Raw genomic sequence first — 26295 nt, 5'->3', positions numbered from 1 at the left:
TTTATTTGATTTTGAGACAGGGTCTCCCTGAGTTTACCAAGGCTGGTCTTGAACTTGGATCCTCTTGCCTCCTGAGTAATTGGGATTACAGGTGTGTGCCACTGCTTCCAGCTCAGTGACTTTCTATAAGGTGAACATACCTACGAATTCAGCGCCAAGAAAAGAAGTCGAGCCCCAGTGCCTCAGAGCCCCACCTGGTTACTGCCCCCACCCCACCCAATCATCATACACATTTCTGACACCATAGATTGTGAACAATCCATGTGACATTTTTGACTGCAAAGTGATGTTATGCAACTTGATTCACCATTATTTTCTTTGAATTTGTCTGATTAATGAATGCCTGGAAAAATAAATCACTTTTAAGAAGTGATGATTTGCCACTCCTGAGGATGGTGGTCTCAGGAGGTTTCAGGATGGTGACACCTGGCTAATCTGTTTGAACCCAATGGGAGGGCAGCTTCTAGTCATATTTTAAAATCATTTTGAGGAAAGATTTATTTCTTGACCTTGTGTGACCCCACAGACATGTGATTCTCTGCTGTAGCAACTTCCTCTGTGATGTGTGGCAGCTTTGGGATTCGATCTCTGGTTAGGGGCTTCAGTTTCAAATGGGAAGTAATTGTAAGAGTGCACTGCACCCATTTGTCATGTCATTTTCTGCCTCTGGTAGTCTCTTTCATGTATATTTGGAGGAAAAAAATGTAGTAATACTCTTCCTTTCTCATTAATTGCATGCTTAGCCTTTTTTGGTATTATGAAACAAGCAATCAAGAAGAATTTTTCCAAGCAAAGTACACACTTTCCCGTGAGTAACTCAGGTTTAAAGATACAGGAGCCAAAGGGTGGGTCGACCTACTGCTGCCTGCCCCTGCTCAGAGGCCTCTCGTAATTCCTGTCTGTCTATAATTCCTGTCTGTCTGCTTCCCTCTGCCTTTTTAAATTTAATTTTAAAGCAGTTATTTTAGGTTTACAGAAAAATTGGGTGGAAAGTACAGTGTTCCCATGTAACTTTTCAGTTTCCCCTTATTAACAGTATTTTTGCATTGGTGTGGTACATTTGTTACAACCGATGAGCTAGTATTTGCTACATTATTAACTAAAGCCCATAGTTGACATTAGGATTCTCTCTTGTTGTTATACATTATCGGGTTTGGACAAATGTATAATGTCTTGTACCCACCATTACAGATCATACAGAATAGTTTCATTACTCTAAAAAACCCTTGTGCTCAGCCTATGTATCCCTCCTTTCCCCCAGCTTCTGGCAGCCACTGATTTTTTTTTTTTTTCTGTCTTCATAGTCTGTTAGTATAGTTGAAATAACATAGCAGATAGCCTTTTCACGGTGGCTCAATGATGTGTACTTAAGGTTCCTCCGTGTCTTTTCGTGATCTAGCAGCTCATCTCTTTGTACTGCTGAGAAATACTCCATTCCATGGATTGTTGCAGTTTATCCATCTGCCTTGTAGGACATCTCGGTTGCTTCCAAGTGTTAATAATCATGAATAGAGCTGCTGTAAACATCCACATACAGGTTTGTGTGTGGACATATGTTTTCAGCTCATTTGGGTAAATACCAAGGAGTACAATTGCTACTTCATGTGGTAAGGGTACATTTAATTTTATAAGGAACTGCCAAACTGTCTTTCATAGCCACTATACTGTTTTGCAGCCCAGCCAGCAATGAATGAGAGCTTCTGTTGTTCTGGGAACTTTTAATCTCAGTATATCTATAACCTTCTGGATCTAGCAGTAATTAAGTTGGATCTTGGTACTTGCATACCACTTTCCTTTTTTGAGGATCTAATGGAAACTTTTTCTGGGAAAAAACCCACTTGTTGCATATAACATGTAAAATTTTGTGACATCAGGACCTGTGGTCTGGAGCTGAGGTCTGTTTGACCTCAAATATTTAATACTGAAATCTGAAATTTGAAAAGAGCAGTAGGTCCTTAATTGTGGGGGATCTCTCAATCATGTCCCACGTGGATGAGAAAAGGGATAACTGCCAGAGGAGGATTTGGCTGTATATCACTCAACTGCCCCAAAACTATATACTCAATAAACACACAAGAGCCAATATTCTTTCTAAACGAGATGGGGCATGACGGGTCTGGCCATACCAGCTCTGGCCTCTAACAACAACAGCTTACCCAACTCTCTTTTATTTATAATACACAGGGAAAGGGGGCCAGGACCTGGAGGAATTTCTTCTGTGATGGACAGGATAAGGTGGAGTTAGGGGAGCCGTTCTCTTTGGGGAAATATTCCGGTAGGAGATAGGGAACCATTCCCATGCGGCACCACATGCTTCCTGGCAATCCAGGACAGACCTCCATGGCTGTTAGTTCCTGGAAGCCAGGCCTCCGCATCCCATGGCTCAACCTAGTCTGAGTCTGCTAAATAAGGATGGCTTCCCACACTTAATGAAAAGAAACTGTCCTGATCATCTACTGTCTTTTTCCTTGAGTAACAGGAACAACTACTTTGAAATGATCTGTTCCTTCAAGGGAGGGTGCTTCAGAAGATCTGGATGACAGTGGGTCACCTTTGCTTTTAATACTGCAACATGAAGGGTAATAAATATCAGGAGTAGCCTTGACCCAAGAATCAACTCTGTGTAGTTGATCCACTTAGCATACTCGATCTTTGGGTTAAAGGCAGACTGGAAATTTGGAGTTAGAGAAGGAGAACAGGGCAGTGGATAACTGTCAGTATAAGAGATATATTTCTAGAGTTCATAGATCAGAAACTGTCTCCAGAGTAATTCATTTTGTTTTCTTCACATTCAGAGAAAATAATGTTAAATTAGATGACCTTATAAAAATGGATTCTGATTTTTCAAATCTGAATAACGTGGGAGATGGTGGAAGCATTCTGATTTATTTTGTGCACAGTTCTCCTTTTAACTGGGGTTGGGGTGGGGTTAAGACAGAGTGACTCTGCTTTGGTCAGCAACTAGAACCTGCATGTCTTGATTTCTAGTCCTTTGCCACTGCTCTGTCTAAAAATTAAAGACTTAAAATGTAGAGGAGGGAGAAATGGAGTAGGGGAGGAGCGAGAGAGGGAGAGAACAGCCATCAGATTTTGTGTGGAAGCTCATGCCTCGTGGGATTCCTCAGAGTGCTTCATGATGAACATATTTGGCATGTGAAACTGTAATCCTGAATTCAGTTACTGTATTCCTTTCCGGTTCCCTAACTGAAAGAGCTTATAATGACTCCTGACCTCCGGGTGTTTACATGGATTTTGTTTCTTCCTTGCGTTTTAAAAACTGTCGATTAAATATTTTGCCTGCCTCAATCTGATGTTAAATTTTTCGTAGTAGAACATCAGGGATCAAAAGCTAAATCTGGATTGCTAGCACCACTGTCTGTCCCTTTTAAAAAGTTGTCTTCACTACTAAGATCGTTGGCGCCCCCTGGTGAGATGATCGAATAAAAGCGCACTAGTCTGTTGTCACTTCCAAAGGGATGGTTTAACTATTTTGTTGATAATTAAAAAATAAATGTAATATATTATGTTTCTGATTTTTTAAAAGAAATTGAGACCAAGGAATGAACAGCGAGAGAATGAGTTGATAATTTCTTTTCTGAGAAGTTTATATGAAGAGAAACAGAAAGAACACATCCACGTTGGGGAGATGAAGCAGGTAGGCCACTTTTGCCTCTAACCTTTTTCCAAGACAGCATATATGCAGAGCCTTGGGGATTTTCTGAAGGCTGAAACAAACATCTTTTTCTGTTCCCTTTTCACTTGTTACATATATAGGGAAAATTTGCCTGGGCTGGATTATGCTTGAAGAAGATGAAAGGAGTTTCTGGGTCTCCTGGGGGTTAGAGCAGGTGCTCTGATCTGCAGAGTTCTTAGAGCACAGGAGAGTTAGGTTCAGAATGGATACTGCTGTGGGAGCTCTGTGACTGGGGGAGCTGCTCATGTCCCCTTACCTTTCTCCCTTAAGAAATGGGAATGACACTGCATGGTTGCTGTGGAATTACACAGAGTGCCTGCAAGTGCTTTATAGTGTAAATGCTATGAGACAACAAGGTAGCATTAACAGTATGTCAAATACAGTGTTATACAGTCTGGATTAAGAGTCCTATCTTCTGCCCACAAGCTTTATTTAGCTTTGTTGTTGGTGGGGTACCATGTTGGGGGCTCGGGCTACCTACCTTCAAATACCTTTGAGTTTGAGGTTTATTGTACATGATGCCATGGTTCATTTTCCTGTGTCTCTTAACTCCACGTAAATCAATTCATCAGTAATAGCTTCAAACCATATGTGTTTTATATTTCCAGAAAATTTAGATAAAAATCAGTATAAGTGAAAGATGTTAAAGTTTATTAGTTTTCCAAAAGCATCCTGCCTTTACCTTTTTTGTTTTGGTTCTGGGGATTGAACCCATGGGTGCTTTCCTAGTGAGCTACATTCCCTAACCATTTTTAGTTTATTTTAAAATTTTGAGACAGTGTCTCACTAAATTGCTTTAGGGCGTTTCTAAATTGCTGAGACAGGCTTTGAACTTGAGATCTTCCTCCTTCCTTAGCCTCCAAGTTCCTGGGATTACTGGCATTTGCCACTGCACCCCATCTGCCTTCATCTCTTTTTTTTTTTGTGGTACTGGGGATTGAACCCAAGGCCTTGTGCTTGCGAGGCAAACACTCTACCAACTGAGCTATATCCCCAGCCCTGCCTTCATCTTTTTAACCCTGTGTGAGTGCCTATTCCAAAGGTAAAAGGCACGTTCGTGCTCAGTGCTCTGCTCTCCCTATGGATACCCTTCACTGTCCAGAAACCTAAACTCCAGCAGTTTTTTTTTTTTTTTTTTGCTATATTTCTTATTGGTGTATTATAATCATACAAAATGGTGGACTTCACTGTTAAATATTCATGCATGCACACAATGTAGCAATATAATTTGGCTAATCTTGGTGCAGTTTTAATTGGATGCGCACTTAGCAACTGCCCTTACTTGATTTCTGCCTTCCAGTGGGCTTTGACAGTCATGTCCTCCTTCTGAATTCTGGAGCTCCCAGACACTGTTCCATGAGTTAACCTGTGCACATTGACCACTAGGGCCCCACAGTAGTGCTGCTGAGGCCAGTAAGTCATCTCTTTGGATCTCAGCTGTGGTTTGCTGCTGTTCCTCCTTCCCTAGTCTGGACCTGGAGGAAAACTCGGGTTCCACACCCTCCTGTCCACGTGTGAATGGACAGCCCCAGTTGGTTTCCAGTGAATTCTCTAGTGCACTTTTCAACCTATTTCTTTTCCTTCTGTGTACCTTTTAAAACATTTTTCTTGTGTGCTAGTAATAGTCTTTTCCTTGTTCTTATTTTCTTTTTTTCTGAGTCAATCTGACTTGTTCCAACAGGAAATCGATAATTTCGAAATAATTCTTAACTGTCAGGGAAATGAATGAAGCGTTTATGGTAGATGGAAAGTTTTGACCTAAGTGCAAACTCAATTTTATGGACCAGTGTAATATCTTTATGATTTGAGCATAGATCTGTCCAGTGGAGAAATAAATTCAATTTTTATTTTCCATTTTCAAAACAGAGGCTTTAACGTAAGAGAGCCTTACAAGCAGAACTGGGGTCTGCAGCACTCTGTCACTGTGGGTTTCTAAACAGTCTGTGACCTGGAAGGCTGGTAGCCATGTCTGGGCTTGTGGTTGGCAGCTCCAGCCTGGACACCCCATGGGCTCTGAGCAGCAAGGTCTTTCAGAGCAGTAGCTGCCTTATAGGTGGATCACATGAGATGGAATCCTGCTTGCCTTTTTTGCTGTCAGATAGTTTAACCCCATGGATTTTGTTGCCTTTTTAGTCGGGTAGGACCATGACTTTGACAGACAATTCCCTAGTCACCAGCCTTCAATGTGTACAGAGGAGCGTGAGTCTTAATCAGCACATATCAGCAGTGACATCTATGAACTTTTCAGACTGAAAGGACAGTGTCAAATGCTGACAGAGGAATTGATTTTTATCAGAAAGAAACTGAACAAAGTTTCTGATCTTATGGAAAAGGAGTCAGTATGGGCAAAGACCTAAGAGTTAGCAGTTAACATATACATATTAACAGGATGTCCTGTCTCAGTCAGTGGGCCTATCTTTTCTACTTGTATTTGTATCTACAGGGGTGGCACAAAAATTAATATTAAATCAACTATGACTTGCTGAATGCTGCTAGCCACTAGATACAGTTTCTTGCTGAAACAGTGTTTTTGTGTGGGAAGTAACATTTTATGGTGGGAACAGAGGTCAGCTGATTTGCTAATGTGCAGTCAAGCTGATTTGTCTGAGGTCTAGGTACATTATTTTGATCATTATTTTTTAAGGAATTTAACAGAATTTAGTGCTATATAACTACTTATTGATTAGTCTGGGTCCATTTTCCAGTAAGTTTGTCTGTCTGCCTGCCTTTCTTCTGACATTTTATTAGGAAAGTTTCAAACATACAGGAAGGTTGAAAGGATTCTGCCATGCACTTAGATACCCACCCTCCGGATTTTGCAGATTTTACCATTCTGTTAGAGTTGCTCTAATATACAAATCTGTCCATCTTTTAGTTCACCTTATTTTTTGATGCCTTTTGAAGAAAGTTTCTGATAAGCTTTTTATCCCTAAAAACTTTAGCATGCATCTTATTAAGTAGAATTCAGTATTCATTTTTAACTTTCTGGAGGTAAAGTTTGTACATAGCAAGTCACACAAATTGTCATTGTAGTGTCCACTGGGGTTTTTATTTATTTTATTTTTTTTCATTCATTGTACACAAATGGGGTATGACTTCATTTCTCTGGTTGTACATGATGTAGAGTCACTCCATTTGTACAGTCATACATGTACATAGGGTAATGATGTTTGTCTCATTCCATTATCTTTCCTTCTCCTCATCCCCTCCCCTCATTTCCTTCTACACAATCCAATGTTCCTCCATTCTCCCTCCCCTTCCCCACTATGTATCATCATTCACTTATCAGAGAAAACATTCGGCCTTTGGTGTTTTGGGATTGGCTTATTTCACTTAGCATGATATTCTCTAACTCCATCCATTTATCTGCAAATGCCATAATTTTACTCTTCTTTATGGCTGAGTAATATTCCATACCACAGTTTCTTTATCCAGTCATCAATTGAGGGGCATCTAGGTTGGTTCCACAATCTAGCTATTGTGAATTGAGCTGCTATAAACATTGATGTGGCTGTGTCACTGTAGTACGCTGATTTTGAGTTCTTTGGGTGTAGGCCAAGGAGTGGGATAACTGGTTTAAATGGTGGTTCCATTCCAAGTTTTCTAAGGAATCTCCATACTGCTTTCCAGAGTGACTGCACCAATTTGCAATACCACCAATAATATCTGAGTGTGCCTTTTCCCCCCACATCCTCGCCAACACCTGTTGTTGGTTGTATTCTTGATAATCGCCATTGTAATTGGGGTGAGATGAAATTGTAGGGTAGTTTTGATTTGCATTTCTCTTATTACTAGAGATGTTGAACATTTTTCATTTCTCTGTTGATAGCTTGTGTATCTTATTCTTTGAAGTGTCTGCTCAGTTCCTTAGCCCATGTATTGATTGGGTGATTTATATTTTTGGTATAAAGTTTTTTGAGTTCTTTTTGGAAGTCAGTGCTCTAGCTGAAATGCGTGTGGGTAAAGATTTTCTCCCACTCTGTAGCTCGCTCTTCACATTGTTGATCGTTTCCTTTGCTGAGAAAAAGCTTTTTAGTTTGAAACCATCCCATTTATTGATTCCTCCTTTTATTTCTTGTGCTTTGGGAGTCTCGTTAAGGAAGTCTGGTCCTAAGCCGACATGATGAAGATTTGAGTCTACCTTTTTTTCTGTATAGTGCTTTTGGTAGTATGGTCATTTTGACAGTATTAATTCTGCCTTGCCTATCCAAACATGGGAGATCTTTTCATCTTCTAAGGTTTTCTTTAATTTTTTTCTTTAGTGTTCTGTAGTTCTCATTGTAGAGGTGTTTCATCTCTTTAATTAGATTGATTCCCAAATATTGTATTTTTTTTTTTTTTTGAGGCTATTGTGAATGGGGTAGTTTTCCTAATTCTCTTTCAGAGGATTCATCACCTATGAATAGAAATGCATTAGATTTATGAGTGTTGATTTTATATCCTGCTACTTTGCTGAATTCTTTTGTGAGTTCTAGAAGTTTCTGGTGGAATTTTTTGGATCCTCTAAATAAAGAATCATGTTGTTGGCAAATAGCGATAGTTTGAGTTCTTCTTTTCCTATTTGTATCCCTTTAATTTCTTTGGTCTGTTGAATTGCTCTGGTTAGCGTTTCAAGGACAATGTTGAATAGAAGTGGTGAAACAGAGCATCCCTGCCTTGTTCCAGTTTTTAGGGGGAATGCTTTCAGTTTTTCTCCATTTAGAATGATGTTGGCCTTGGGCTTAGCATAGATGGCCTTTACAATGTTGAGGTATGTTCCTACTATCCCTTTTCTAGTGTTTTGACATTGAAGGGGTGCTGTATTTTATCAAGTGCTTTTTCTGCATCTATCAAAATAATCATATGATTCTTAACTTTTAAGTCTGTTGATGTGGTGAATTACATTTATTGATTTCTACATGTTGAACCAACCTTGTATCCCTTGGATGAACCCCACTTGATCATGGTGCACTATCTTTTTAATATGTTTCTGTATGAGATTTGCCAAAATTTTGTTAAAAGAATTTTGCATCTATGTTCATGAGAGATATTGGTCTGAAGTTTTCTTTCCTTGATGTGTCTTTGTCTAGTTTTGGTATCAGGGTGATACTAACTTCATAGAATGAATTTGGAAGGGTTTCCTCCTTTTCTATTTCATGGAATAATTTGAGGAGTATTTGAATTAGTTCTTTGAAGGTCTGGTAGAACTTGCCTGCGAATCCTTCTGGTCCTGGGCTTTTTTTGGTTGGTAGGCTTTTGATGGCTTCTTCTATTTCATTGCTTGAAATTGATCTGCTTATATGTGTATGCCTTCCTGATTCATTTTGGGAGGAGCATGTGTCTCTAGAATCCTGTCGATGTCTTTGGGATTTTCTGTTTTGTTGCAGTATAAATTTTCAAAACAGCTTCTCACTATGTTTTGTATTTCAGTGGTGTCTCTCATGATATTTCCTTTTTCATCACAAATTTTAGTAATTTGAGTTTTCTTTCTTTCTCTTCATTAGTGTGGCTAAGGATTCATCAATTTTGTTTATTTTTTCGAAGAAACAACTTTTTGTTTTGTCAGTTTTTTTCTTCTATTTCAATTTCATTGATTCCAGCTCTGATTTTAATTATTTTTTTGTCTTCTACTGCTTTTTGTGTTGATCTGTTCTTTGCTAGGGTTTTGAGATATAATGTTTTGTGTGCTCAGGACTAGGAAAAAACAAAAGTAAGTGGTAGTCTCCCTTCTAGAAGGAATTTCCAAGCCAGAAGTCACTTTTTGCAGTGTGTTGTTATTTTTATACAAAATTGAATGTATCTATTATCAGAACCTTTTCTTATGCCTTGAAACATGTGTAACATTCATTGGCAAATTAGGATTTCATTATTTAAGAAAAAGATGTAGTGTCTTTGAGCATCAGATTACTGAATAAAATTAAAAGATGCTTAATAGCAATAGGTTCGACAGAAATGTAAAATATGATAATACTCTGTAAATGTGACTCTCCTGTGCTAATTCTGGTACCATGCATTGGTACCATTTAGGGGAGAGAAACTTGACAATATCTTTTATTGCTAAAGATGCATAATTTCAGTGACCCAGCAAGGGCATCCTAATGATTTACCTTGCATAACCTTTCATATGAGTGGAAGAACGTCTGTATAGGAGCGATCACTGCAGACTCCTTCATAGGAGCAAAGAAAGGGGACAAATGTTTAACAAGAGGAACATGAATAAGTTGGATTTATAGTTGAGGTACTACACTCTGATGTCAGATGTCAAAGAACATTTGTCCACCTGGATAAATCCCCAGTACAACAACAAGGAGAGAGATAACTACAGAAGAATTTGTACAGTAAACTTTAAAGTTTCAGCTACACATAAACCAACATTTATGTTCTTTGGATACATACATGTAAATGTACAAAATTTGAATTGATATAAAAGCCAAATTTAGGAGACTGGTTATATGGAGTGGGGTGGTGTTGACCACAGGATTTCAGGATGTCTGTAATGCTTCCTTTTAAGAGTAGGAGGCATATAGAGTAGATGTTGGCATGAAAGCTAACATTTTGAGGTCCAGTCTGCTTCAAGTGTTTTAATGTGTGTTAATTCATTAACATCTTGTAACAGCCCTGTGAGGAAAGTTCAGTCTTCAAGTGATGAACTGAGAGGGCAGGTAATAAGCTGAACAAGGCCACATGGCTGGGGACCAGTGTGAGGCATTTGACCTGGGTATTAGCTCCGTCCTCTAACCCTGGCAATGTGAGCTTGGCTAAACCTGGGTGGTAGCAGAGGTATTTGTTACAGTAGTCTCTACACTTTTTTATTTGTGTGACATATGTAATAACTACAACAAAGAATGTGTTGGAATTCAGAGTAGTTGGGCATTTGCTTATTTGTGTGTTTTTCCTGCCATACACTTTTTTTGCGGTGCTGGGGATCAAACCCAGGGCCTTGTGCTTGCAAGGCAAGCACTCTACTGACTGAGCTATCTCCCCAGCCCATTTGTGTGTTTTTCTAACAGAATTGTCTAGCTGGAAGCAATCGGGTGAGAATCCATATAAGAAGCAATTTAATTTAGGTTTTTTCATTTTTTTTTTCCTTTTTGAACATACCTCCTTATTAATAAGTAGCAGTAAACTACATTTAGTGGTTGTCAAACTCCTTTATGATTTCAGTTTTATATTATTGTTAGTTAAGGGAGAGAGAACTCCTCTAACGGATGGGCTTCATATTTCCTCATTTTGCTTGGGATAATCAAAGCAAGCTTTTGAGGACAAATTTCTCCTGAATCTGTAGTCATTTCACTAAGGAGCAGATGAGCTCACAGGCAAATTCAGAATGATGGCCTGGTTTCAAAAAGATGAATCCTAGAAGTTTCTTAAGGAAGCTAACATCACTGAACTCTTCATGATCTCATGTTTTCAGGCATCACAGATTGCAGCAGAGAATATTGGAAGTGAATTGCCAGCCAGTGCCACTCGATTTAGGCTAGATATGCTGAAAAACAAAGCAAAGAGATCTTTAACAGAGTCTTTAGAAAGTATTTTGTCCCGGGTAAGTGGCCTAATTTCTTCTAATTTAAGTTAAATCACTTTTTAAGAAAGTGTGAAATTCAGTTCTATGATTTTATTATATCAGTGTTCATCATAAAGGTAAAAAATGTACAACCTTTTTTATGTCTTCTCAGTCTTAAAACAATTTTATCTACATTTTAAATTGTTTTTAAGTCAGTCTGTTTTCTGTTTTTCTTTTTTTGATACTGGAGATTGAACCCAGGGGTGCACTGATCCACATCCCTGGCCCTTTTTATTTTTTATTTTGAGACAAGTTGCTTAGAGCCTCACTTAGTTGCTGAAGCTGGTTTTGAACTTGTGATCCTTGTGCCTCAGCCTCCCAAGTTGCTAGGATTGCAGGTGTGTGCCACTGTGCCCAGCTCAGTCTGGGTTTTAAAAGAAATATTCTCCAGTCTTTTGTATTTTATCCCATGGGATGTTTTTCCTCCTTCCTAAATAGTGTTCTTCATTGACCAGCCCTTAAAGAGAACAGATAGACTGTGTTGTGGGTTTTGTTCTTCCTGGTTTTTAGTTACAACTTAAAAAACCAGTTCCTGTCAGCTACTGTTGTTAGGTGTCTGGAACTCTGTAGCAGGGGTCTACCCAACCACCTCCATTGTACATAAAATAGTATTGGAACAGTTATGTCCATCCACTTTCCTGTTGTCTAAGGCTGTTTTTGTGTAAAACTGAGTACTTGCCACAGACAACATATGACTCACAGTGCATAAAAGCTTTTCTGACTGTTTACAGAAAAAAGTTAACAACTATAGCTGCAGAGGAAGAACAAAGTACACATACGTATCCATCTGGGAGTTCTTTAAGAAATCTCCCTGCCCCAATTCCATGAGTATAAAATAGCCTTGGTGACACTTCTGAGAAATCAACATTTGATTTTCTGTCCCAAGTTTCACACCTTTTTGGAGCTTGCACTATTTCGTTGTGATTCTTTGTGATTTTATGGCAAATTCCCTTTGAAATGTGCTTTATTTATTTAAAGAAAATTAAAATTTATTTTGTTCAAAGATATTTCTGACAAAATTTGTAACATCCCTGAGATAATTAAACATCCCCTGAGATAATTAGAAACTGTTCAATTTTAAAACAAGGACTGCATTCGAGAGCTTCCAGAGGGACAGAATGTTGGCAGGCTGTGCAGCTGGCTGGTTGTGATGACTCGTGACTTGGGAAGGAGGAGTAGAGAGTGCTTGCTTGAGCACCTGCTTTTCTTCGTAGATGGATTGTCTTTCTCCAGCCTATTTTTCCTGCCAAATGACTGGATCCACAAGTGTTTTGAAACATTTAGCCTGGAGTGGTACTTTAAAAAAAAAAAAAAAAAAATGACAGAAATGTTGATTTTCTTAATGTTTATAATGCTTAGCAGCAATTCTCAGTAGGTGTTTTTTTCTGGAGTTCATATAAATAGAACAAGATGCCTGTAGCTGATGCTTTTGCAAAAGCCTCAGGGGTCATAACTCAACTGCCTTTTCTTCATGTAGGGTAATAAAGCCAAAGGCCTGCAGGAACATTCTACCAGTGTGGATCTGGACAGCTCTGTGTCTAGCACATTAAGTAACATCAGCAAAGTAAGCATGTTTATCTCTTTTTATGGTACTGAAGAAACTAGCCAACAGTTATCTCAACGCTCATCTTCTAACTATAGATCTCCTTTGAAAAGAACAAAAGAATCCTCATACAAAAAAAAAAAAAAAAAAAAAAAAAAAAATGGTGCTTCCAGCCTTCTTGGTGCAGGTAGAGGGCCTGTCATGTAGTTCTACCATGACATAAAAGTTTTACATTAAAAAGCAGATGCTGTTCCATAAACAAACGATCACAATTTTAGACAACTAAGCTAAAATTTCTTTCCCAAGTAGATTTTCCAATAATAAAAATAATTAAAATTGAGAGAACCTCAAAAGGGGGTTTGTGAATTCAGAGTAATACGCTACTGAAATTCCTGAAACTTTATCCTCTAGGTGGCTCCGTGATTGTAATCATTAACATTTTTCTAAATAAGCATCTAGCTTCATTCTTCTTCCCTGCCACCAAACACAATTTTAGTAGTATATAGTTCTCTTTGATAGCAAGCCCGGGTATATGTCCTTGCCTCATATCCTTCTTCCTAGATATTTAGGCATATCTGAACCTGATTAGTTTCGCAACATAATTGCCAAAAAGTGGGTTTGGGGTTTTGCTGAAGAGGCCAGCTTTCTTTCTGTTATCAGAGTATGCTCTGATGCAAGAATGAGGAATTTTGTGGAGGCCAGCTCCTTACCACAGGAATGGTTTAAATTCTTCTGTGATCTCTTCTAGATGTGTGACTTTCAAAGTTTTGAGGCCATAACCAACAGTAAGAAATACATTTAACATTGTGATGTAGTTCACAAACATGTTTATACATGCACATGAAATTGAAAATCCACAAAATGGTTATTTACTTTGAATCGTATGCAATATATACTTGTATTTTTTTTTTTTTGACCTGTTTTATTTAGAAACTGCTCATGAAAGGCCACTAAATTGATACCACTAACCTACTAGTGTGCCACACTGTATGGTTTGAGAAGCATTTCTTACTAAGTGCTTCTCAAATTTTAAGGTAGGGGTTCTGGTTAATGTGCAGATTCAGGTTCATTAGGTCAGGCATGAAGTCTGAAATGTCACATTTCTGACCAGTGCGAAGATCATGTTGCTGGCCTATAGACCCCCTTTGGGGAGTGAGACCCTAGATTTCAGTCTTCTAAAGGTGATTTTCTGAATTAAAATATAGTGAACCACAGTGTCATCTAGCCTCCATCTAATACACACTGATCCTGCCCTGGAGTCCAAGGGTAGAAATGTTATGATTTATCTGTCATAGATGAGTAAGTCATAGCACCTTCTCTTAGGAGCCTACCTCGTAGGTCAGAGATAAAAGATACAAATAGCCCCAGCATCAGGTAGACACTGTTGAGAAAGCCACTCAAGTGACTATTTCAGGAAGTCTTATTGCTTGCTTTTTATTCATTTCCAAGGTGGAAATATATGCAGTAGCTTCAGTTTTTAGAGTAATCATAAGAGAGAAATGAAACTTTTCAGAAGCTACTGTATAGATTGTATATGTTTGGTGCACTTCTTCACTTTTTTCATTTCTTAATCCTGAACTGGGGAATTGCTGTAAAGTTCCCCAAGTATGTAAAGTACATACTTGGATCTCTTCTAATAAATGATCATCCTCCAGTTGCAAAGAAGCACTATATCTGACCTCTTTAGTCGACAAAATAAGCTATGAGTTAAGGGCTCTTGCATATAAATCAGAGGAAAGTTAATCCACATTTAGATGAATAAGTTTGCATGATGGAGATTGTTTTCTGTGATATGTTATCTTAAACAAAATTTTAAATCCTCAAAGAGATCTTCAGAAATATAGAGTTTTAAAGAATGAAAAATTTTATTACAAAAATAACATTTATAGTATGTTGGGAACTAAACTTTCCCTATGTAATTCCTATAAAATTAAGCATATATAACCTCTCTAATAAACTAATTCTTTGAAGTTAAAATCCCCAATATCTATCATCCAAAAGGTATTCAACTGTGTATCAAATGAAAAGGTAGAATTTAGGTTCTCCATTACAGCATTAGATGCACTCATTCCTTTTCTGTCTGTTTATGCTGATGTACCTGTCCCTCCTAGCAGTTTCAGTAGGGGCCTGCTGGTACACTTCCTCTATTTTGTCATTTTTTGATTTGATAAGAATGTATTGGCCATTGCCATGTCTTGAATGTAGTGCTGAGCACTGGTGTGCATAAATGGTAGTGGTTCATTCCTTCAAGAAAACAGCATCTTAAAACATACAGTGTTAAATGTTGCTATGATTCTTAATGTTTGAGAACTCAGTTCTGGGCAGTCCTTAATGAAACAGGAACTTGCATTTGTATTACGTTTTATGGCACACAAAATACTTAAGCTGTATTATCTTGCTTTGTTTATGAAACAGTGAGGTAAATTTTCAGTGTACTCTCTTATTTGTAGATAAGAAAATGAGGTGCAGGAAGAAGTTGAGCGTTTTCCCCTGAATCATAACAAGTGTCTATAGAGAAAATTTCCAAAATCTAAGAATAATAAAGCTAGGTTTTAGTCGCAAGTTTACCAAGTAAAACCTCAGCACCTAGATCCGATTCAGAGAGAGCCTTGAGGTGTAATGCGAACACACTTGGCAAAGATAAACTTGATGAAACAGCAGAGACAAGGTGAACAGCACTGGTGCCACTTGAAAGTGTAGGAGACCCCTGTTTTCCAGGAACTACTCATAGTGTTGCTCAGGATAGCCGTGTGATGACCGATTCTTGAATTGGGGCACTTTCCCCATTTCTTCAGCTGACTAGCATCTTGTGTCTCTGACAAGATGGATTTTTATGTCATATTTTTGGTGACCACTAGAAAGAGTTCTAATCAGATGTGTCTATATATTAAAATGTTTTCCTCCTCTGGGAGTAGAGATTTCTAAGTTCCACAAATTCCCCTGTAGTATGTCTGATCTGTTGTCTGTTTGCTGCCAGGAGCCGTCTGTGGGTGACAAGGAGGCCTTGCCCATCTCTGAGAGTTCCTTCAAGCTCCTTGGCTCTTCAGATGACCTGTCCAGTGACTCGGAGGGCCATTTCACAGAAGAGCCTGGTTCGCTCTCCCCTCAGCAGACCTTCCGGAGGCGAGCGAACACCCTGAGTCATTTCCCAGTGGGGTGCCCAGAACTTCCAGAGCCCACTCAGGGCTCTCCAGGGGTCTCTCAGAGAAAACTTATGAGGTATCACTCAGTGAGCACAGAGACGCCTCACGAACGAAAGTAAGATTTGTTTAAAACATAAAATGTGTTGTGTAAATAGCAGGGATGTATCTGACTAACCAGGTATGCGGGTCCAAGGGATGCTTACTGGGTGAAAGAAAAACCTGAGTCAGGTTTTACTCTGGGCTTAAAAAGATAAAACTGGTAGCAGTGATATATTCTCCTCAGTTCCCCTAGGAAGTTTGCAGATAGGGGATGCTTGCTACTGTTCAAGTGAGGGTATTGTCAGGGAGCAAGTAAAACTGAGCAGAATGGTCCTTAACATGTAGAATTACTCCTCAAATAATGTAAGAGAGACTGTTGACTTTGGAACTTGGCAGCTGGCCTTGACCAAACTGGCAAGTGGGTGAGCAGACTCTCACTTGGAGACCTAGAATGAGCTGTGGTGGAATTGAGGCATTGTATTTGTACGGGCAGAGTGGGAGAGGCAGGCCTTGCATACAGGGATGAATCCAGTAGCCTGGGTTCTGTTTCTCCATCTTTCTTCAGCTAGTTGTGACCTGAGCAAATCTTGGAGTAGACGTTATCTAAAATTTCTTGGATTGTCTAAAATTTTTTGCACTCTCAGAATTCTGGATTCTTGTAACAAGATTTGCAAATTTAAGTAATTGGGCTTCAAATGAACAATTGGAATAAAGAAGGGTGAAGAATATGGTGACAGTTTTCCCTGTTCCTTCCAGGCCCCTTAAGTGATTAATCCTAAGTGCCAGAGACTATGAATAGACACAGAATTACCTTTAAAAATCTCTTTAAAGCACTCAGCTGGTAAGTATGAATTAGGGCCAGACCTGCAAATGATGGCTGCCTTCCTCTGGTGACAGCAGTAGCTCCAGAGCTTGTCTGGTTTGCACTACCTGTGGAGGTAGTGCAGGCGTGGTGTAGCTGTGCGAGTGTGTGCAGTGGTGTGTGAAATGTTTCAAAAAGTGACATTCATTCACCACCTTGGACTCATGTAGCAGAGCCTGCCGACTCTGTTCTTAGTCACTCATTGGATAGCATCACTGGTTCTTTGAATTCAGCTGGACAACTGTGATCACAGAAGCAGGTCGTCCACCAGCAACTTTTTAATAATTACATTGAGAACGGCGTGACCTGGCTGTAGCCACATAAGTTTCTGTTGTTTCCCAGCACCCTCTCCACGTGCTACTTCTACTCTGCCTGACTCCTGTGCACCCACTCCTCTCTTTCTGGCATTTTTGGTAGTGGAAGCACTGCCATCTGGAAAGTCCTGGTTCTTCTGACAAGCCTTCTTTTGCACACAGCCTAAGATGCCACAACTCAGTATCACTGTCTTTCCTTTCTCCCTTAAGAATGTAGCTTTGAACTGGATCATGTCTGACATCGATGATGAGAGGGGAGAAGGGCAGGGAAATGGCTGTCCTCCTCTCTAGAATGGTCATCTTGCTTGCTTTCCCTCTTGCAAACTCTTTTTTCTCCTGACTGTAGGAAGTAAGACATTGAAACGTAGGGCAGGATATTGTTTCAAAAGGAAATAGGTTTTTAAAACCTTGGATATTTTTCTTTTTCTTTTGTTTTTGTTGTAATTAAAATTTTTTTTCCTGTCAGTTGCCAGAAAGGGAGTAGAGAAAAAAGTATAATAACACTGGAGCATAGACAAGTGGGAACGATCAAGAATGACCTCTGGTATGCGCTGTTTTCACTGGAAAATGCCTCTGCTGGGGAGAGCAGAGGTGGGAGAGAAGTGGGAAGAACCCTGTGCCTCTGTATAGTTTGTGTTGAGAGATGAGACAAGGCAGCCCTCTATGCTCCTTCCTTTGCTTCCTTTCTTCCTCCTGCTTCAGCCCTCCCCTCTGCCTCCCTTTTCCCCTCTGCCTCCCTTTCCCCTCTAACCCCATGCTCTCTCCGATTGCTGTTTAGCATGGACCATCCACCTGCGGGCGAGTCTAAGCCTTGCTCAGGCCAGCCTTCCATGCCTGCTCCTCCACCTCGTCTTAATCCCTCCGCCTCCTCGCCAAACTTTTTTAAGTACCTAAAACATAATTCCAGTGGAGAACAAAGTGGGAATGCTGTGCCGAAGAGGTGAGCACACTCGCATGGCAAGCTCAGTGTCGTCTGTCTTTACCGGGAGTTCACCCTGGCTGAGCACCTGCCGGGGGGATGGCCACACAGCGCACCCAACCCTCGCTTGTGTGTGCATTTAGTTTTGTTTAGATTTGATCTTACTATTTTCACTGTTGTTTAAATTTTATTGTTAATTTTCTTAAAAATATTGAAAACAGTCTTGATGGCAGACTTTGTATGTACTTATTTTCATATTCCCCTGCTGTTGGTGTACACACACAAACACACACATGAGCAACTTCATTTGACTTTGTATACTACCGTTTGTGCCATATCAGAAACTTTCTGTCAGGAAAATTATTATTTTTTTCAGTTTGAAAGAAAGAGTCATTTATAAAGTAGACATTTAAAAAAATGCATTCATTGATTCCATTAATTTAAAATTGAATCTTATTGACTAAAAGTGAAAGTTGAATCTTATTTGTAAACTATTTTAAATTTCTTATCTGGTCTACTTTTCTTAGCAGTAGAATGAAAATGTGTGTTGTTTAAAATTCTGAAGCTTATATTTTTTACTTTGTTTATATTTCTTTACCCTAAACTTTCTGACCAAACTCTCAGCATCTCGTATCGTAATGCCCTGCGGAAAAAACTTCATTCTTCCTCCTCTGTGCCAAATTTTCTAAAATTTCTGGCTCCTGTAGATGAAAATAACACCTCTGACTTTATGAACACAAAAAGGTAGGGCTTGATTTAGATATATCAAACCTGGAACTGTTAGATATATGGGGTTATTTTAACTTCTAATGCCATGTAAAAAAAATCACTCAAGCTAAATCTATTGTATCTTCTTTCTCATATGTTTTTTTCTTACTGAATGTCTTTTTAAAAAATGTGCCCTCCAGTTTTGATGTAAGTTTCTTATTAATGTCATAGAGCAGTGTCACTGGGTGGAGCATTTGTGGCTGTCCTAAATAGTGTGTCTGATCTTTAAGTTGGGGAGATAGCTTCTATTGTGTGTCCATACTTAAGGGTAAATTACAACCACCTCCCCAAGTGGTCCTGTGAATAGGAAGATGGTTTATGATTAAATTGTTATTTATAAATATTGTCAATCATGCTTCCTTTTGTAGTTTTAAATACAAAGCCATCGTCACCAACAAGCAACAGCATAATGATTGCCTGGATGGTTCTATGTAGCTAAACCACAGCTTTTCGATTTTGGTGGCAGTTGTGGAGGTGTAGACCCTATGTAGACCCATGCTGAGAAAATATTTGCGCTCGGACTGGGTCCTAGGGTCCTTGTAACAGCGCCCCCTCTAGGCAGCTTCTGTTTTCTGAAGTGGAAGCTGTGATCTGTGGAGCATTTCTTAACACCGTTTCCAGTAGAAACTGTTTCAGGGTGTGCATTCCCGCTCTTTTCATGGCCTGTAGGAAGGCAGACCTTTAGGAATACTGACCACCGTGAATGTGCTGAAACTGCTGTGACTAGTGAATTGTTCATGCAAAAATAATTCATAATTGAGTGTTTTGCTTTTAAAAAGTCAAGTGAAAAAAACATTAATGCTTCCCCACCAGTCATAAATCCACTACCTTATAATTTTAGGGACTTTGAATCCAAAGTAAACCACCTCGGTGACTCTGGCGGGACCCCGGTGAAGGCCCGGCGGCACTCGTGGAGGCAGCAGATTTTCCTGCGCGTGGCCACCCCACAGAAGGCGTGCGACTCCCCCGGAAGATACGAGGGTAAGGCTGCCCCTGGTGAAATGGAGGAAGAGTGTCAGGACCCCAGGAGGCCCCTTGGATTGACCGAGGGCAGAGAGCTGGCTTCTTCAGCATCCAGAAGACCGAGGCGGCTCTGAAGGTGCATTTGGAGAAGGGCATTAAAACTCGCTCAGGGTAGCAGCGCTCCCACGTTCTGTGGGAAAGCCTGGGCCGTGACGGAGGCAGCACGCGGATCCCAGCAGTCTTCCCGCATTAGGGGCTGTGAGCTGTATCGAGCTATCTGAATTTCTAACCTGCGGTCTAGTCTGTGCCTTTTACCACACCAATTGAAACAAAGGAGCATGATGTCCTTACTGATACATTTTTAAAAATATTCAAAATTCATAACGTTGGAAACAAAATCAAAGTGAATGTTTCCAGTGGAAAGTTCCCTCCCATGATGTGGCGGTCCCTGGTGCTCCTGGCACTCAGCTTCTCTTGCCATAGCCCCTCCTCCTGGGGCCACTCTGCCAGCACCTTCCAGCTGTGGGCCTTGGTGGAGCTACTGTGCTGAGTGGCGGAACTTTGATTCCCCTCTCTGCCTGCATGAGCAGGATGGCAGTGCCTCAGTCCTCCAGATTAGCCCACAGGCTGCAGAGGGAGGCGGAGACAGCCGTGGAGGAGGACTTGAGCTGTGATTTCAGTCCCAAACCAATAGCACAGCAGAATCAGTTTCAGTATTTCAGATTGGTGCCCCAGTATTGAGGTGACCAGACCTCACTGGAATTGGTTGTTAAAACTGAAATATGTTGACGATGTGGGTTTTAAAATGTTTAATGCAGTGCAGGAGCTCAGCTTGCCGGTGTGCTCCACAGCTCAGCTCTGACTGGTACTTGCCCTGGGCTTCAGCCAGGGATGCCCAGCATGAGCTGCTGGCTGTGGCCTGCTGTACGTCATGTTGTGGAGCTCCAGCCACAGGGAGTTCCTGCAGGCTTCTTCCTCACGTGGGTCTGCTCAGGTGTCTCCCTGTTGGCCAGGGTCTGGCTCTGATGAAAAGTACAGTTCTGAGAGTTATGTGTGGACTTGTCTGCCATCAGCTCTCTCTCTCCTCCTTCCACATTAGTTAGCATTGGAACCAGAGTGCAGAAGAGGGGTGGGAGATTGATTTCTGTTTGTGTCTTTTCTTCTCCTAAATCAGTTGTCTTCATCCTCTGCCACTGTCTGCTTCCCATCCTCAGGGTGCAGAGATGCCAAAGCCTTCTGTGGTCTGTGACCACTTTGGCATACATGGTCAGCCCTCCATTTAGTCCACTGCAACTGAGGGAGAGAAAAAGACAGTTGAGAGGCGCTGAGGCTGCTTTCCCCAGAGGTCCTAGTGGAGTTTGTACTGTCCCTACCAAAGTGTGTACTGCCAGAGGCAGTGCCAAGAGTCTCTGCTTCTGCTCTCTGTTAGTGCCTCGACCCGTGAGTGGCTGAGACCCCTTTCTTGGGCATGAAGGTCATACATGTTTCTGTGGAGAAGCATGTTGCCTCATAAATCAGTGTCAGATGCTCAGAGTGATGGACCACTCTGCCTTTATGCTCTGGCAGTGCACACTTTGGCTAAACTCCAGGAAGCCTGGTCGTGAAAAACTCGAGACAGGAATACTTGTACTGTCCCTTCCTCTTCCTTCCGCTCAGAAAATACTGCTAGGACCAACTGCCAGAAATTTAAGATCCACCGTTTGCTTAGGAATAGTAACACTACTAAAGGGTAAATAGGATTGTTTGTAATTTGGGAGTTCTGTTTTTTAGATGAGTTAAAGCCTGGAGACAGAGTGTTAGTAAGGAGTGTGGCTTCAACTAAATTTTAGAAGAGGAAATAGAGCTGGATGCAGCAGTGCGTGCCTGTAATCCCCGCAGCTGTGGGGAGGCACTGAGCAACTCAGTGAGACCCCGTCTCTAGGTAAAATATGAAATAGATGAAATAGGACTGGAGATGTGGCTCAGTGGTTGAGTGCCCCTGAGTTCAATCCCTGGTACCAAAAAAAAAAAGAAAAAAAAAAAAAAGAGAGTGTCAAGCGCTGTGGACAGAGGTAGAGAGATTAGACTATGCAAATACTGTCTCCAACTGCGTTAGCCTGTCATTTACTCAGGGATGTGTGACTCTTTCTAGATACAATCTTCTTGTGAAGTAATTAAGTTGCAAGTATCTGAATTTTACACTTTGGAACACTGCCTGAAGGAGGTAGGAGGTTAATCTGTATTTAGGAATTTACTCATATATGTCTAAATAAGCCTGGGCAAACATTCCCAAGTCCATCAGATTTTTTTCTTTTAATTTTTATTTTCCAGTGCTGGGAATTTGTGAGTACTAGGCAGGCCTTCTACAACTGAGCTATATCCCCAGCCCCTATTTTTCTTTTATCAGTGACTAGTTGATCTTTTTTAAGAATTCCAGCTTTGGGCTGGAGTTGTAGCTCAGTGGTAGAGTGCTTGCCTAGCATGTGTGAGACCCTGGGTTTTGATTATGAGCACCACATAAAAATAAATAAATAAAATAAAAATAAAGGTACTGTGTCCATCTACAACTAAAAATATTTTTTAGAAAAAGAATTTCAGCTTTAATTAAATCCTAAGAGGGCAGGATTTAATTCTGAACCTCTAAGGGGTATGTCTCTCTCTTAGGCAGTAGGTCAGGTGCACAACAGGTTCTACACAAAAAGGAAACTGCATAAGTAGGAAACGAGCAATTTTTACTCATACACTTAGCAAGACAAATGCTTTTGTAACAGAACAAACATAGATCATGAAATGGGATGCTAAAAGCTTCATGATGCCTTAAATTTAAAGCACAGGGCTCTAGGTTTCTGGCAGTCATTATTGCTATTGCTGTAGAGACCCCGGGAAGGCATGTCGTCTCTTCTTTGTGCTGTGGGGTCTTTGGGTGAAAGGTTTGTGCGATGCTGAGAATTTGAAAGGACCACATTTGGTAAACTATTCACTCCACAGAGGCGAGTGCTAGTGAACCATGGCGACGCTGTTGTGAGGTTGGGAGTGTGTTTGGGGCACAGCCAAGGGCCCTGAGTGGAGGGTGATGATGCTCGTGCCCTTGCAGCACACTTGGCCTCTTTCAGAGTCTCACTGTTGAGCCACCCAGCCCTTTGCTGAAGGCCGGCAGGAGGAGTGCTCTCATCCCTCAGAGACCTCTGGGATTCTAGTTAAAAGGCAGATTCTGATGCAGTAGGTCTGGGAGGGTCCTGAGTATCTCCATTTCTGCAAGTTCCCCAGGGATACTCATGCATCTGGTATGCTCTGAGCAGCAAGGGCCTAGAATAAGGAGCCACAGTGAGTCCAAACCAGATCTTCTAGTCTTTATCTGCGCCTCTCCATTAGGCTGCTCTCTGACTCAAGGGGTTTCCTATCTCAATCCTCAAATCAATTTGGGTTTATCAGTGACTTTTTCTTTTTTGGTCCTCTTTGCCTTGCTGCGGGTGGAACCCAGACCTCAAGCCTGCTAGGCACATGCTCTCTCACTGAGCCATACCTTTTTCTGAGAAGTGTTGAAGGTCTGGAGAAGCAAAGAGCTAGTGAGGTGGGGAAAATGCTGTGGTAAGGAACATGTGATAGTAGATACGAAGGAAATTCGATGAAGTGCCAAATGAGACCACACATGGTGCTTCCCCTTTCTGCCGCCATTTCCCGCTGTGGGGAGTTTTGGCTTTGGATGGTACTGAGGGCACAGGACACCTGCAGGTGTTAGTTTTCTTAGCCCTGGGCTCTAACCTAATTGTCAGGCCAGCTAGCAAGGCTGAAAAGCAGCTTCTGACTACATATTTGATGGTACTTACATTCCACAGCCTCTTTTTCCAGTGTATCAAACAAAAGAAAATTTGTTATTGTTAAGAAATTATTATATAATTGTTACATAATAATTTAACATGTAATATATATGTAAATACGTAATTGACTCTGTGAGACTAAGGAGCAGATCCAGCTTCGTATTTTGAAATTCCTCAGGTGACCGTGGTGCCCAGCAAAAAGTTGAAAACCGCCGAGCAAAACAAAAAGGTCACTTAATGATAACACAACATGATACGTAACCAAAGGCAGATGCTTCTGTTAACCTGTGTGCTAGAGAACGATTGTAGTCTAGTCTAATACTTCTCGCTTAAGGATTTCAGATTATGTTGTACATTTTACCAACAATAAATGCTTTCAGAGTTTACATGTCTTGGGAAGAAAAAGAAAAAGGAAAGAAAATCTATTTTCATGTTGATAAGAACATTTTATTGATATGAAACCCATTATACAAGCAAATAGTCTAGTGAATGGAAGTTCAGAGGGTTTGTGTGTGTGTGTGTGTTTTGAGTACTTCTCTGTTGATATGCCCCATTTGTGGTAAGGTTAAGTCTAGTAAACATTAGATACAAATTTGGGCATAAACAGTAATGGGAAAACTATATAATCTGAATGCTATGATGACGTATTGTAAAAAATGTCAAAAGCATTTTATGACTATGATTTTTGTTGTGTATGGCCAGATTTACAGGAATTTATGTACATTTGGGAAATTTTAATGAATGATATTAGTAGAATAACAAGTAAAACTTTTTTTTTTTTTTTTTTTTAATGGTACTGAGGATAGAACCCAGGGGTACTTTGCCAATGAACTATATCCCCAACCCTTTTTATATTTTGAGATAGGGTCATAGTAAGTTGTTGAGGCTGGCCTCAAACTTGTGATCCTCCTGTCTCAGCCTCCCTAGGTGTGCACTCCTGTGCCTCACAGCAAGTAAAACTTTACTGGAAATTAGCACCATAGTGACATCGTATCTGATCTTTCTGTTTTGATCCGCGGTTCTCAACTTTTCACTGGACACCACAGTGACCTGGGGAGATTTCAAAATACAAAGCTGGACTGCCCCTTTGTCTCACTGGAGTTATGGGTGTGGGTATGGAACCTGGCATGAGTCAGCTGCTTCTTCTCTTCTCTTCCTCCTCCTCTCCTTCCTCTTCTCTTTCTTCATCCTCCGCCCCCCCCCGCCCCCTTCTCCTTCCTTCTCCTTTTCTCCAACCCTCTCCCCAGGATTCTGATCCTTAATCCAGTAGACCTCAGAGGGTGACTTGAACAACTATTGCCACTTGATGGCAGTGTTGCTCCCTTGTTCTTTCAGTGCCCCCAAAGAGTATGCTTGCTTCCCCTTCAGCCCCAGTGTTTTTGTTTTGGACCTGTTGTAATATTTATATTCCTTATCCATCCGCAACTTACTTGAATAGAGAACTATGTTCTGAAATTGAGGTGTTTCTCTTTTTTCAACAGGGCTTTATGGCATGGGCTAAACAAGGAAGGAAAAGCTTGTCTCCAGTTGCCAGCAAGACACATGCCTTTTTAATAAAGCTTGTTCTTAATTTACTTTCTGTATAATTTTGCTTTTCTGTGCTGGATAAAGACCAGGTTCAAGATATAGTATTGCAAACCAAGAATCTGATTGTCAGTGAATTTCTAGAGTTTAAGCAGTAGATTCTTTTTCCCATGTTGTGCTTCTTGGCAGGTCACCTTAGAAGTCAGGGAAGCCACAGTGAATGGCAAGCTTTTACCTTGCCTTGCTATTTTTGTGCCTATTAACATTTTTAAGGTAGCATTGGTTGAGCTTTTCCTGGTGAACCACTGATGGTTAAATAGCTCGTCCTTGAGCTTTGCGTGAGGTCTAGAGCTACAGGCTGGGATAGGAGGACATTATCTTGTCACTGCTGCTTGGGAAGAAGGCTTTGGGAACAGGTTCCTAGAGGCACTGGAGTTAGATAGCCTGGTTTGAATCCCTTAGCTCCCATCAGGGTGTCAAGTGACACTGACAGTGCTTACAGTACCTTGCCTAGCTTGCTGGCAGGGAGTTCTTCCTTAGTGTGTCCCTGGTGTGTGATTGCCCACAGGACAAAGCCCAGAGCAGAAGATCTCAATTTGTCACCTTCAAATTTTAATCTCTAGGCACAGGGAGCCATGAAGTATTTAAAGCAAATAGTTTGAAAATACTTCCAGAGGCATAAAATTTGTAGGCCTGTCTGGACCCAAAACAGCCTCAAAGTCAGGGCTGGGAGGAGGTGAGGCCAGCAGATTTCCTGGGTGTAAAATTTAAGGAGGCCCAGGGCCTGTAGGGGCTGACCCTGTCCTCACAGGACCCAGGAGTTTCAGCTCCTGACCTACTGCAGTACAGGTGTCTGCTGGCCTGTCCTGGCCCTCCCCACTCCTGTGCTCTTTCTGCTCTATTGGGGAATGGTTGGATTAGCTTTTCTTGACAGAAAAGGCTTGTTTTTCTTTAAAAACAGCTTGATTGAGATGAAATCGTTTATTATACTAGTCCCCCATTTAAAGCAGTTTCAGTATTGTTTTTAAGGTGTGTTTGCAAATAGTGCAATCACAGCAATATAATTTTAAAACATTCCTGCAGTTCTCATTGCCCAAAGCACTATACCAACCTCCACCCCACCCCAAGCCAATCATAGATCTACTTTCTGTCTGTATATTTGCCTATTTTGGACATTTCATGTAAA

The 26295-nt window shown here is 40.7% G+C and overlaps 1 protein-coding gene across 7 annotated transcripts in view; it reads left to right on the top strand.

Moving 5' to 3' along the window:
* The window catches only part of TBC1D1 (TBC1 domain family member 1), a 227580-nt gene that overhangs the window by 128876 nt on the left and 72409 nt on the right, over positions 1-26295 (top strand). For 3 of the 7 annotated variants that reach the window (XR_013766002.1, XM_079152792.1, XM_079152795.1), the window contains 7 exons: positions 3545-3655; positions 11088-11216; positions 12715-12801; positions 15758-16038; positions 17917-18078; positions 18682-18801; positions 19667-19806. The exons of 1 other annotated variant lie outside the window; for it this stretch is intronic. Coding sequence is in view for 5 of the 6 variants with exons in the window: in XM_079152792.1 (XP_079008918.1) it covers positions 3545-3655; positions 11088-11216; positions 12715-12801; positions 15758-16038; positions 17917-18078; positions 18682-18801; positions 19667-19806 (1030 nt within the window). In the remaining variant the exon portion in view is untranslated. The remainder of the gene's footprint in view (positions 1-3544; positions 3656-11087; positions 11217-12714; positions 12802-15757; positions 16039-17916; positions 18079-18681; positions 18802-19666; positions 19807-26295) is intronic. 3 more of the 7 variants (XM_079152794.1, XM_079152796.1, XM_079152793.1) reach the window with 2 other exon arrangements.

This window comes from Sciurus vulgaris (genome assembly GCF_902686455.1).
Source record: "Sciurus vulgaris genome assembly, chromosome: 9".
Lineage (NCBI taxonomy): Eukaryota > Metazoa > Chordata > Mammalia > Rodentia > Sciuridae > Sciurus > Sciurus vulgaris.
This window is presented reverse-complemented; position numbering and strand designations above follow the sequence as displayed.